General features: G+C 45.8%; 1 protein-coding gene across 1 annotated transcript in view; it reads left to right on the top strand.

The window, feature by feature from the left end:
- Lgr6 (leucine rich repeat containing G protein-coupled receptor 6) overlaps positions 1 to 14387 on the top strand; it is a 93807-nt gene that overhangs the window by 61395 nt on the left and 18025 nt on the right. The window contains exons 6-11 of the mRNA XM_070041829.1: positions 6863 to 6931; positions 9197 to 9268; positions 9476 to 9547; positions 11498 to 11566; positions 12707 to 12778; positions 13907 to 13972. Of these exons, the coding sequence (XP_069897930.1) occupies positions 6863 to 6931; positions 9197 to 9268; positions 9476 to 9547; positions 11498 to 11566; positions 12707 to 12778; positions 13907 to 13972 (420 nt within the window). The remainder of the gene's footprint in view (positions 1 to 6862; positions 6932 to 9196; positions 9269 to 9475; positions 9548 to 11497; positions 11567 to 12706; positions 12779 to 13906; positions 13973 to 14387) is intronic.

Raw genomic sequence — 14387 nt, 5'->3', positions numbered from 1 at the left:
ATGTTTTTTCTGCTTGATACAGAATCCTTTTCCTACTGAAATCCAGCCTTTGCCATCAAGTCATGTGATTCCAAGGGCATAAAAGCAGGTCTGCCAAGGTTGTGTGACCATCACTCGCGTCATGATGCTGTGTACGTTCATTAAGATCTACAACATTCTGCTGAGGTTCTCATCATGTCTTGCATATTTTGTGTATGGGTGTGCATGTTTGTGTCAGGGCCTGGACTCTATCTTTTAGCCTTTTTATTCAAGACTGGCTCTCTGCTACTTGGGCCACAGCTCTACTTCTGCCTTTTTAATGGTTAATTGGAGATAAAAGAGTTGCAGACTTTCCTGCCCAGGCTGGTTTCGAACTGGGATCTCAGCATTCTGAGTAACTAGCTTGCTTATTTGTCTAGACAGAATGATTTATACCTATCTTGCTACCTTCTAGTTTACCCAGTAGCATTCTTCATGTATTTTGAGACATTTGGCAATGAATGTCTGTAGCCTGTGTTGAATTCATCAGGGGCAGAGAAAGCTACAAGGACACATTCTCTAGACAATTAAATTACATGGCACTATAGGAAACAAGGCTTTGGCAATTACCCAGGTCATTGAATCTATGGTAACATCCAAGTGGGAAAATTCAGGTCTCCTCATTGGTGGGATGTTTGCAGAATTCATTTTGACATTTGTACAATTTTTCTTCTCCCACATTTCTCTACAAAAATAGCCTTCTAGTTCACATGCCCTTTGCCATGTGTCTTTCGCCACTGCCTGTTCATTCCTGGCAAAGTTCCTGACCAGAAACTTCTGAGGACTGGAACTACTCAATTAAGCTGCCTGCACATGGGTCCAATGAACTGTATAGGGATCAGTGGTAGCAAAGTCACACGGGACCAATGCCATGTTCTCCAGGGCTCTGGGCAACCCTAGAAGTGTCACTCAAGATTGTCCCATGTGATTTTGACACCAACCTCAGAATCTCGAGTGTACCTCTAGATGGATGGACGAAGGTGGCTCACACCTGTAATCTTAGCTACTTGGGAGACAGATCTGAGAATCAGAGTTCGAAGCGAGCCTGGGAAGAAAAGTTGTGAGACTCTTTTTTTTTGGGGGGGGGTGTCCGGTCATGGGGCCTGAACTCTGGGCCTGGGCGCTGTCCCTCAGCTCTTCAGCTCAAGGCTAGCGCTCTACCACTTGAGCCATAGTGCCACTTCTGGCTTTTTTCTTTTTGCTTATGTGGTGCTGAGGAATCGGACCCAGGGCCTCATGCATGCAAGGCAAGTGCTCTACCACTGAGCCACCTTCCCAGCCCCTAGTTGTGAGACTCTTATCTCTAATTAACCATCAAAAAGCTGGAAGTGGATCTGTAGCCATTCTTGGGTAGAAAATGCTGGGCTGTGAGTTCATGCCCACTACCATAACACACACACACACATAAAAATGAATGTACCCCTAAACACCCAAGATTAAGACTCCCTTGAGTTCATTCATGCTTTTCATTAATCAGTTTATTTTGAACATTTCACTTATTCATGAAACACATTTTTTTAACTCTATGTCAAGTCTTATTCTGGTGTTTAGAATCTGAAACAGAGAAAGGACCTATCTCCAAAGAGCTCTCTTTCTGGTGGACTAGAAAGAAAAATAATATATGTTAGCCCAGGAACCCCAGAGTTTCAAAAGCCTTCATGCTTCCTCTTCTAATACCTCTCTCTCAGTTCTATAAAAACAAAGCAAGCAGGGGGTCTTGTTATCTGTTGCAACAGAACAAATTATTCCAAAAGTTAGTGCCTTAAAATTGCATATTATTATTTCTCGTGGGTCTGTGGATTGTCTGAGCTCACTGGCTGGGTGGCTTTATTCCCAATACCACACCAACACCCTCTTTCCCCACTAAAAAACAGAAAAAGAAAAACTCAAAGAGTTTAATCTAGGCTTCCTTCTTGGTGTTATTACAATAAGGAATTACATGGTAGAACAAGCATATAAGGTCAAGGCTACAAGGCTCTAGCGACCAGGTCTTATCTTCCCATCTATCTCATTCTATTGGTCAATGCCACTGAGGAAACAAGTCCAATTTATTTATTTATTTATTTTGCCGGTTCTGGGGCTTCAACTCTGGGCCTGAGCACTGTCCCTGAGCAATTTTTGCCCTCTATCTCTTGAGCCATAGCGCCACTTCCAACTCTTTTGTGATTAATTGGAGACCAGAGTCTCACAGACTTTCCTGCCCAGGCTGGCTCTGAACTGTGGTTCTCAGATCTCAGCTTCCTAAGTAATTAGGATACAGGTGTGAGCCACCAGTGCCCAGCTCAGACCAATTTTTGAGGAGAAGCCACCTGTTGATAGAAGAAGCCACAAAGGACTTGAGTCTACCTTTACTCAGAGCAACGCAAGAGTGAGCAACAGAGTGTGCTACTTGAAATCAGGTAGTCAGAGATGGCTTCTCTGATGAGGGGTAAATTAGGCAGAGACACAGTGAAAAACGAACTTTATAAAGTCTTGGAGAAGCTGAGCACTGGTGGCTCACTCTTATAATTCTAGCTGCTTTGGGGCCTGAGATCTCAGGATCACAATTCACACCAGCCTGGGCAGAAAAGTCTGAGCAAAAGCCAAAAGTAGAGATGTGGCACAAGTGATAGAACACCAGCTTTGAGTTGATAAAGTCAAGAGGCAGCACTCAGGCCCTGAGTACTGTACCTAGTACCACCTTCCACCCCCACCCCCCAAAAAAATCTTGGGCAAGAATATCCTAGACAGAAGGGATAGCAAGCAAAGGCACTCAAGCCAGACTACTGCAATGTTTGCATTAGAAATAATATTTCAATGAATGAAGATACATCCATGTTACTGATGGGAAATGGAGCTTTCCTAGGACAACAGTGGCGAATTCCTAAGGAACTGAGCCAAGTTAAAAAGGGGGACGGGGCTCATGGAAGTGGAGGTGTGGCTCAAGTGGTAGAACATCAATCTTGAGCAAAAAAGCCAAGTAAAAGTGCAAAGCCCCTGAGTTCAAACCTGAGTACAAACACAAAAAGTAAGTAAGTAAAAATAAGTAAAAGAGGGAACTCTTGGCTTTGAAACTGTGAGATGTGAAAATGCAATGTAAGAATAAAAACAATGTAGGCTGGGATGTAGCTTAGCGGTAAAGTGTTTGCCTAACAAGTGTAATGCCCCAGGTTTGATCCTTAGTATCAAAAAAAGACAATACACACACAAGAAAGAAAGAAAACGAAGCATCCATCTTTTTTTTTTGGTCAGTCGTGGGGCCTGAAGTCTGGGCCTGGGCGCTGTCCCTTAGCTCTTCAGCTCAAGGCTAGCACTCTACCGCTTGAGCCACAGTACCACTTCCAGCTTTTTCTGCTTAAGTGGTGCTGAGGAATCGAACCCAGGGCCTCATGTATGAGAGGCAAGCACTCTACCACTGAGCCATCTTCCCAGCCCGAGTCCATCTTTTTGATGCATAAAGAGATAAAGGATTCCCTCTCTGCTCTTTCCGCGCTCATTGCTCCTGACCTCATGTTCCAGGTATCTTCTGTATCTCTAGGGATCCCAGACTTTGAAAAGCCTCCATGCTTCCTCCTCAAACACCCCTAGTTTCAATCAAAGTGCTTGATACACGTGCAGGCTTCAGCCTGACCAAGACCTGCCCTCATACAGCCTAAGGGAAAGTCTCCGCGAGAGCCGATCAAGGGGTCTGGATCACTAAAGGCTAGAGTAAGGTAGAGATCACCAGGGCAGTCTGCAAGTAATTAGTGTAGAGAGGGGGACAATTACCCAGCTCATTGGCTGCCAGGCACTTGTCACTGCCTTGCGTGGTCCTGGGGCTACGTTTCTGGCTCTACCTAAGGACTATTAAGTGTAATGACTTTGTCATGGAGAGGAACCTGTCATTATCTCCATGTTAACATGCTATTTATCCACAAATCCTGCCACATCACTCTATAATTAAAGAACTTCTATATGGTCCCTCTGACCTGGTACTGCACATCCATTAAAATGATTGGGGCAAGAATGGCTTTAAAAGACTGAAAAGAGGCTGAAGTCAGAAGGAAGGAGGTATGAGCCTAGCCTGGGCAAAAAGGCTGGAAACAGTGACACGCTCCTGACACCAGCTATGTGGAGAGGTGTAACTTGCAAGATCATGGTTCGGGATGCCTTAGACAAAAATAAGACTGCAGATGAAAACTAATGAAAGCATAAAGGACTGGAGGCATAGTTCAATCAATACCACACTTGCATAATGACCATAGGGGTCCTGGATCCAAACCCAGGTACCACCAAAAGAAGTTTTAAAAAGGCTAAGAAGATTGGCTAGGGACCTCCTGGGAGGCTCAAAGAGACATTGGAACTCAACTCCTTTCCACTGCCAAAACCTAGGACCGTGTAACTCAGCAATGGGATTACAGAGATATCGCGACACCTCCTACTATCACCACCCATCAAGCTTATTTCCTCATGGGCTACTGGGCAAAAACAAAGCCTACTTAAAAAAATTTGAGGGTTGGGAATGTGGCTTGGTGGTAGAGTGCTTGCCTAGCATTCATGAAGCCCTGGGTTCCATTCCTCAGTACCACATAAAGAGAAAAGGCCAGAAGTGATGCTGTGGCTCAAGTGGTAGAGCGCTAGCCTTGAGCAAAAAAGCTCAGGGATCAAATGTTTTTGCTTTCATGCAATTGTTTCTAACATATTTATAAGATGATTTCTTTGTTGCTTTACATGTCCCTCCCCTACGGTATAACCCCTGCTTTCACTGTATTTGATGTTGGTATAATTTGTGGAGGGAAAGGGAAAAAACAAATCGTTTAAATAGGGATACAGGTGAACCCATTGCAACAATGAGATATACAAATCATTATGTCGAAAAACAAACTATACAACTTTGGCAGGTGGGGGGGGGGAGGGTTGGGCGAAAGATGGGAAGGGATGGGAAGGGGAAACAAAGGAGGAGGCAACAATGCTTGATAAGAAATGTACTCAGTATCTTGCCCATGTAATGTAACCCCTCTGTACAAGATTTTCACAATTAAAAAAAAAAAAAGAAAGAAAAAACTCAGGGATAGCTCTCATGCCCTGAGTTCAAGCCCCAGGACTTGCATATAAAACAAAACAGAAAAACCACCAAAATTGGAAAGTTGTCATCTCTACTAGTATTAGGGAAATTCCTTCTTACAGCAGTGACAATTTCTAAAAGAATCCTCTGTGCCTCTCCTCCAACCCTGCCCCTGCAAAAACCAACAACAACAACAAAAAAAAAAAAAAAAAACAAGGTAATTTCTTGCTCTTAGTTGGTGCTCTACTGCTTGTGCCATAGGGAAGCAAGCCGTAGGGAAGGCAATTTTTTTTTTAAAGCCTCACAGAAGCAAATTGGCAAAGATGTGGGGCAGTGATCTCACTTCACTAGCTACCTCAGTATTTTTCATACATATATATGCACACATACACATATACATATACATAGATGCACACACACTTTTGATTTTCTTTTGTTACAAGCAGTTCTAAATCTTTTCTGATGAAAACAGAATTTGTCCTCAGCCTCTCCCATTTCTTCTCCCTCCCTCTGCCTTGTCATAAACTCCAAGGGCACAAACACAGAAGTTCTTTGGAAAGAGTTGACTTGTTGAAGACACAGATACGTAGAGGTCAATATCTAGCCCCTGTTGCTTATACTATAGTTTCCTGAGTGTCTCTCCCCCTCACTCTCTTTCTTTCTTTACACTTAGATAGAAACTTCCATGCAAGATCAATCCCTGGACTCAGAGGGCCTCAGTGTGGATATGTGAATTTTAAAAGATGTTGTTAAACTAAGTACTGTTTGTCAAAATGAATTCTAAGAAGTGAAAACATGTTTGGGGTGGATGGGCACAGGAATAGAAGAAAGAAGGGTAAACAAATGTAGTCATTATATTCGATGTACATTATGTAAAAATGAACTATGTAACTTAGGAGTAGAAACAGGAGAAAAACGAGGGAAGGGTAAGAAGTTTGACAAGAAATAGACTTACTACCTTACTTTTATAACTGTAACTCCTCCATATGTCACCTTGACAATAAAAAATAATAATTTTTTAAAAGCATAGGGACAGGAGAGGGAAAATAGGGGAGAACAAAGAAAGGGGTTACATTGACCAAAAAACATTGTACTCATAAACTGACTTATGGAATTGTAACCCCTTTGTATACCTACTTAATAATAACAACAATAATTCTAAAAGATGATATTCCTGAAAAGTGTACACACTTAAATGCCCTTAGCCAACATCTTTTTAAAATTTTCCTTCATTATTTTCTGATTCTACATGTAATACCCATTTATTGTATAAAGAAATTGGAAAATGCAGCAAAAGGTAAGAAAATAATAAAGATTAGCTGTCATGCCACCATCCAAAGGTTAAAAAAAAAGCATGAAACAAAACAATAGAAAAGACACTATATCCATTTTTTATAGATGACCATAGCAGAAGCTAGAACCAAAGTAGTCATTTGAGGAACTTTCTAGAATCTTGAGTACTGGGAACAAAAGATCACTCTGTGCTCCTTGCTCCTCAGACCTTGCCATGGCTCCAAAGCCCTAATATATTTTCATTGGCTTATGGAGACTTTTGGGGGGATGGGGGCTCCAGGTACCCTTGAAGTGTCTCCTCTACTCAAAACAGTTCTGCAGCCAGGAAGACTCTGAGCCTGAGGATTTGTGGAGCAGGAACGGAGTACAAACATTCCAAATATGTGTTTCCAGACCTTGGCAGCTGAATCCAACAGATTGGAAAACCCATCTTTCTGGCCAATCCCACAGCCAAGTTTCCATTTCTTGGGGACCCTGACATGCCCCGTTAAGCCTCTGCGCTAATGACTGTTCTGCTTTTCATTCCAGAGACCTGAATTATAATGAGCTGCAGGAGTTCCCCATGGCCATCCGAACCCTGAGCAGACTGCAGGAACTGTAAGCTCTTCTGTTGGTTTCTCTGGGTTCTTCTTCACCTGAGGGCAGAGGCTGAAGCCAGCCCCCAACTTCATCATCCCTCCCCTCCTCACCTCTCTACCTCCCCACCTCCCATAGTCCTTGAAAATACTAGAGCTGTGGTCCTTCCTAGCCCCCAGGGCAGCTTGTCTTGAACCATTTTCTAAGGCCCTGAGTCCTTCCAGTCTGGGAAGACCAAGGCACAAGCCACTTCCTACAGCCTGGGCCTGACCTTGCCCCTATTGGGATGTATCCAGAGAGGAATGAAAAGATGAACCTCAGGGGTTGTTTGCAGGATCAGCATCTCAGCACCTTGTCCCTAGAAGGACTAAGAAATGGACTGAGGGCTATGCTGTGGTCTTCCACAGCCATTGTTTATTATCTTAGACTATTCTCTGAGTCCCTATTGTGCTGGGTTCTGAGCTTGCTGATAAATACAAGAGAAGAGTGTGACAGGCATCGTTTCTCCCCAGAGATCCTCCAGCCTTGCAAACTACACAACAAAGCCTGTGAAAATCAAGAACAGGACAAAGTAGAAATTGCATAGTATTGGCAAAATGACCATGGGAGTTCATAGTAACATTGATTGACATATGATTGTGGACTGAAGCATCTTGATGTCACCAGATGATGGATGAGGACATCCTTCATATTCCCAGTTTCCATGCAAAATTACAGGACCTTGAGATCTACTTATGAGAAGCATTTCAAGGGGTCTCACAACAAGGATAGGCTCAACAGGTGGAAATTTGAGCAAGGATTTATTTTTGTATATCAAGATAAATTAGGGAGTGAGCAAGCGAGCAAGAGTGGGGGGAGGAGAGAGGAGAGAGGAGAGAGAGAGAGGAGAGAAAGAAAGATTTCCTGCTCCCACTCAGGAAAAGGGAGTTAAAGACCCAAAATGTCCCTATCTGCTGTGGGATTCAGGTACCATGACAGCACAGGCTCTGAGACAGGAGAGTGGTGCAGATACAGACCACATTAGAATATGGAGCTGGAGTCAGGACTCTCAGGGACCTAAGAAATTTAGCATACAGTTGGACTGGAGTCAGATTTAGAGGTCATGAAGATTCATGAAATGAGCCCCAAACTTTCAGATAATCCAGCATTTTCATGCCTCAAATAATCATCTAAAATCTAGTACTTCCTTCAGAATTTGGAAGGTGGGAAAGCCGTATTTAGGTCACAGAAAAAGGGGTGGCTGATCCAGCCACAGGAAAAGATACCAATGAGAAACTATTGGAATTCCATTGGCTCATTGGCAATGGAGATCTATATCTTTGTCTATGTCTACTGTCTATACATCTATTGTAGACTTGTTCCTGTGACAAAATACCTAAGCAAAGAGAAAGGATTTCTTTTGTTCACTGTTTCAGAGGTTTCAGTCCACTTCAGCAAGGGAGGGCACAGCAGAGCAGAGCAGCTGCTATCATGGCAGCCAGGAAGCAGAGAGGAGGAGTATGTTGTATAGCTGGCTTTCAATGTTTTCTTCTCTTATTCTCTCTGGGCCCTTAGACTATACAGTAGTGCCACCACATTCAGGGCAGGTCTTCCTTCCTCCTTACTTGATACTCTCTGGACACACCATCACCCAGAGTTGTATGCTGTTTATTTATTTATTTATTTATTTTTACTAATCTCCTACTATGTATCTACCCATCTATCAATCTGTTTTTCATCTATTCATTCCTCTATTATCTACTCAGAGAAAGCTGTTTGAGGACAGAACCACTGTCACTGTCCTTACAAATATGCTAATCCCTCAAAGTTTGGTTTAGCACAATCACAGAGGAGGTATTCAGAAAAACACAATTGACTAGAAGGAATGAATGAAGGAACAAACAGGCCTTGGTAAGGGCAGTGGCTGGAGGTGTCTGAGGGTGAACCTGAGTGGGAGAAGTAGATGGGACAGTGAGGAGGATACAGGTGGGAGAGGCTAAGGAACACAAAGAGAATTTGGAGACTGCCGGGTGTCATTGGGGCCCCTACCACAAATGAGCAGGGAACAGATTTTCCTGAACTCAGTTGCTTGGTCTTGAGTTTCTCTCACAGGCTTCCTGAAGCTTGCAATTTGGTACTCCTCCCCTTGCTCTCTTCACACTGGTCAACAGAAAGGATGAGTCTGTTGTTGACCTAAGAAATTTCATAGGTGGGATTGGAATCTGGGATTTCCAGGCTAATGTCTAGTCTGCTGTTGGAAGTCCCATGGAGCTCCCCAGGTCACTGCTTCTGGGTGCTGTCTTTCAGGGGCTTCCACAACAACAATATCAAGGCTATCCCAGAGAAGGCCTTCATGGGCAACCCTCTGCTACAGACTATGTGAGTATTGCTCTCTGGATCTTTGGGTGGGTGGGGGCACACTTTGGCACACAGAAGGCCCATGGAGGCAGGACTGTGAGATGGCTGCGTTCTTCTATGTCCTTTCCAACAGACTCCACTGGAACAATAAGGAAGCAGAGGTGGGCCTTGGTCCCTCCTGAAGTGAGTGAGACTCTGAATTAAGGTGTTCTGGTCTTTTTCTTCCAGCCATTTTTATGATAACCCAATCCAGTTTGTGGGAAGGTCGGCATTCCAGTTCCTGCCTAAGCTGCACACGCTGTAAGTGGCCTCTCTGCTTCCTCTAGCTGCCTCTCCCTCTCTCCATCTTCTTCCTGCAGATCTCTCACTGCCAGGCTCAACCCTTAGGGAAGACATAGCTTGCAGCACTGCAGACATCTACTTTATGTACACCTGCTTCCAGATATGTTTGGGCTTATTGGCCTCCCTCCAACTCTATGCCTGCAGCTTCTTCCCAGATCTCAAACAAATGACAAGGGCCCTTCTCCATAGCCAAGGAGCTTCATCTGGCCTCTACAGTTGGCCCTGCTCTTGGTAGCTGCTTCACAGATATCTGCTGCACTAGGGTACAGTGGGTTGAGCTTCTGAGTGCCATGTTCTCGAAGGTGGTAGGATGGTTGTACAGTGGCTTAGGGCAGAGCGTTCTAGGCCCCTCGCTAGGCCATCTTTATCACACTTAGCCTGAAGATCTTTGGTTTTCTCTCGCCAACTTTTTTCACTTCCAGCCCATGTCCTACTACACAGAAACATCCGTGGGTTGCTCTCAGCATCCTGTAGCCACTCAGTGCATAGTGAACCTCTTCAAAGTACTTGTTTCATTTGCATATCTATTGCCATATTTCAACTTCATCCCAACATATGTCATTCTTCCTTTTTATAAATGGAAACCAAGGTATTCAAGTACTGACTGGGCTTGAGCACAGGCCCCTCAGGGATTTTTTTCTTTTCTTTTCTTTTCTTTTCTCTGTGTGTGTGTGTGTGTGTGTGTGTGTGTGTGTGTGTGTGTGTGTGTGTGTGTGTGTCTGTCTGTCTGTCTGTCTGTCTGTCTGTCTGTCTGTCTGTCTGCCTGTCTGTATGCATGGTGTGCGTGTGCTGGTACTGAGGCTTGAACGCAGGGTCTGGGTGCTGACCTTTAGTTTTATCTCTCAAAGTTAGTGTTCTATTGCTTGAGCTACACTTCCAGCTCCACTTTCCAGCTTTTTGGTGGTTAATTGGAGATAAGTCTCACAAGGGAAAGGATGGGTATGAATGATGAAAGGTGTGACATTAATCAAGATGCATGGTATTCATAAATTGTTAAATGACAATTTCTTTGTACAACTACTTAAACATCATTTTTAAAATTAAATAATTTTTTTTTGGATCCGGTCGTGGGGCCTGAACTCTGGGCCTGGGTGCTGTCCCTCAGCTCTTCAGCTCAAGGCTAGCGCTCTACCACTTGAGCCATAGTGCCACTTCTGGCTTTTTTCTTTTTGCTTATGTGGTGCTGAGGGAATCGAACCCAGGACCTCATGCATGCAAGGCAAGCACTCTACCACTGAGCCACCTTCCCAGCCCCAAATTAAATAAATTTTTAAGAAGAGTCTCACATACTTTTGTGCCTGGATTGAACCGTGCTTTTCAGTCTCAACTTCCTGAATAGTAGGATTACAAGTATGAGCCACCGGCACCCAGTTTTTAACCCTCAGCTTAAACCCTTAGCTTCTGAGGACTCTAACCCTCTGTTTAGCATGCCAGCCTTGAGCAAAAAAGCCAAGTAAGAGCCCAAGGCTTTGAATTCAAGCCCTAGTACACACACACGCACGCACGCACGCACGCACGCACGCACGCATGCACGCACGCACACACGCACACACGCACACACACACACACACACACACACACACACACACACACACACTGGTTGAGCTGGATGTGGTAGTACATATCTGTAATCCCAGTGCTTGGGATGCTAAGGCAGGAGGATGGTGATTTTGAGGTCGGCCTTTCTTACATAGTGAGACCTTGTCTTAGGAAACCACAAAGCAACTAAAAGGAAGTGGCTGCTTGGACCCTGCTAAGCATGTTTCAGTCACCACCAGGGCCAGAGTGGCTGAGTTGAGGAAGACTGGGGTAAAGTGACATTTCCCCCAAAGGTATAGAGACCCGGAGATGGGAGAAAGCCCAGATGTTGATAACCCACCCTTCTCAGTCTGTTGCCTCTGTTCACAGATCCCTGAATGGTGCTGCAGACATCCAGCAGTTCCCAGACCTCAAAGGCACCACTAGTCTGGAGATCCTGTGAGTGGATTCTCTCTCCCTTCACCTGCTCTGTCTCTTCCGCTGCCCTTCCCCCAGTACACTCTGAAGCTCTTCAGCCTCCTGTCCCTGGAAGGCTGTCTAGACTCTGTGCTCCCTTCCCCTACTTCTATCCTACCTCTACTGCTGGCTCAGGCCCCAGGGTCTGCCATCTGCAGATGCAGCACTGCCTCAGCCGTGAGGAGGCTGGGCTTGGATATGTCCAGTCTGGCAGGTACACTGGTGCACCAAGGGCACAGAATGAGGAGCAGCGTTGGAAGCTTGATTACCACAAAGACTTTTTTCTGATTCTCTATTTTTTTTTCTATTCTGCCAAGCAAGGAAGGGGCTTTCACCCATAGTAGGTCCTCAAGACATTTTAAGTGAATGAATGGAATAATCAAGCACCCAATGTGATTATGAGGAGTCAGCTCATTCTTGTCATTGCGAGAGCTGGAACGCTCCTCTGTGCCTTCATTGTTTCCTCTCGAGCTTCAGTGGCATGTGGGAAATTTTCCATGAGGGAAGTCATAGTTTCCCAATGATGACCTTGGCCTTGGGTCTTTCTTGAGACACCATGTGTCTAAGCCAAGCCTATTCTCCAACATGCCCCTATACCCTCTCCACCCTGGCCCTCTGGGTCCTCCCCTTCTTTCCCATCTCTTCTCCCTCCCCCAGACACAGGAAGCAAAGTCTGTGTTCCCATGGCTTAGTTGGAGCTCATTTCTATCTCTGCTATAGCCATCCCTCCTTCCCAGCCCCCTGAAGCACAGAAGATTTAGTCATTGTCTCATAGGTGCAGTGTTGCTGGGGACAATTACAGAGGTCGGGTGGGGCTGGGTGGAGTGGAAGGAATGGACTGGACATGCAAGGACTGTCTGCCAAGCCCAGCTCCTGGGCTAGAGCTCTCTCTCCCCTCTTCCAGCCCCAGTTCCTCCAGGCCCAAGGAAGCACTCAGATGCCAGGGTCTGCTCCTTTTCTGTCCTTACAGCCCTACCTCCTGCCCTGTCTCTCTTTTGTCAGCTCTACCTCTCCCTCCACCCCAGCCTCTGACGACAGTATCAGGCCCAGAGCTAGGGACAGGTGGCTGGGAATGGCAGGGCTCTGGGCCTGGTGCCAGCTCTGTTTCTGTTCTCCCTGCAGGACTCTGACTCGCGCAGGCATCCGGCTGCTCCCATCGGGGATGTGCCAACAGCTGCCCAGGCTCCGAGTCCTGTGAGTGGCCCACAAGCAATCTACAACCCTGGCATTATGCCCATGTCTGTCCCTAGGTCCCACTTAGTCACGTCTCTTGCTGGAGAGAGGGGCAGCCTAGACTCTTGCTGAGAACCTGTCCAGGAAGGACTACAATGTCATCTTTTGTGGAGGATGAAAGACAGAGTCTCTGGAAATCTGACCTGGGTTGTTTGAGGCCTAGCTCTGAGATTTATTAGCTGTGTTGATTTAAACTCACTGTTTCACACCTCGGAATCTCAATCTCCTTATTTGTAAAATGGGAGTAAACTTGTGAAGCTTGTGAAAATACGTGTAATTAACCTAGCACATAGTAAGTACTCAATAAATGGCATTATTACTCTAGTTTATATAAGAAATTACTTCCTTCTGGGACTTGGAAGGTACTTACGTGGCCTATAAATGAAGTCATAGTTTTTTTTTTAAATCTCTCTCCCCCTCAACACCAATCTAAAACCAGGGACTACCTCAGACAGGGTTTGCTGACTTGGGGGCATCAAGATCTGGGGCTCCAGACCCCACCTTGCCATGGCTGGCAGCATGTCCCTGGGCAGGTCTAGTTCTGAGGTCCTGGGCCTCAAATTCCTTATCTAAGGGAAAGCGTTAGTCCAGATGTTCCCCAAGGCCCCCAGCTCTGCTCTTCCCCTGCCAATTTTCATAAAAGGTGATTATAAGACTACTTCACAGGATTGCCATTGACTAGCTTGCTCAGCATTGTCCATGTTCTCCTGGCTAGCTAGCCCGGTACCCCATGCCTTGTGCCCTGTGCCCCACTCTTTGCCTCCCTCCTCATCTCCATGCCCTTCCCACTTCCTATTGGATTCTCTCAGGATGTGACTCCTGCAGGCCTCCATGTGGATAGGGCAGCCTCACCTGACAAAATACTAAGTCAGCCCATTGAGTCCCAGTGTAGAGCGGGACTTGCCAAGGAAATGGTTCCCTAGTGTGAGATGCATCCACAGCCATGTGCCCGCAGGGTCCCATGACCTTTGTCTGCTTGACAGGAAAGCATAGCCCTGACCAGAGCAGCTTCTCCTGCCCTCTCTGACCTCCCCCATAGCCACTGCTTTACCCCACTCTGCCCCCCTATCCTCTCTCTCTCTTCTCCAGGGAGCTGTCCCATAATCAGATCGAGGTGCTGCCCAGCCTGCACAGGTGTCAGAAGCTGGAGGAAATGTGAGTCTGGGGGAAGGGGAGAAACGAAGGCAGTGGAAGCCAGACGCTCAGCAGGTCTGGCAGCAGCAAGGCTACACAGCACACTCTGACCTTTCCCCTTCTCTGAGTCAACTAAGCACAGAGTTAGGACTAGAAATTTGGCAGAGGCCTGCCATGTCCCACAGGACCCAGGACCTGGTTCTCTAAAGGAGTCTCAAGGTGTCTCTGTGTAAGTAACTGTGACACAGATATCCAGTAGTAATTAAAGCTGGTGGGAGAGCAGGGTCACCTCAGGGCAGTGGGCTGGACACAGGGAAGCCTCGCGGTTGCTCAAGCACCCTGCATTTTGGAGTGTGCTCTCTTCCACATTCCATATACACTTACACACATGCACATGCAGACTCGTCTGTGTCCTCCCGACCACATGGACATGTGC

This window comes from Dipodomys merriami, unplaced genomic scaffold (assembly GCF_024711535.1).
Source record: "Dipodomys merriami isolate MVZ:Mamm:240054 unplaced genomic scaffold, mDipMer1.0.p SCAF_31, whole genome shotgun sequence".
Lineage (NCBI taxonomy): Eukaryota > Metazoa > Chordata > Mammalia > Rodentia > Heteromyidae > Dipodomys > Dipodomys merriami.
This window is presented reverse-complemented; position numbering and strand designations above follow the sequence as displayed.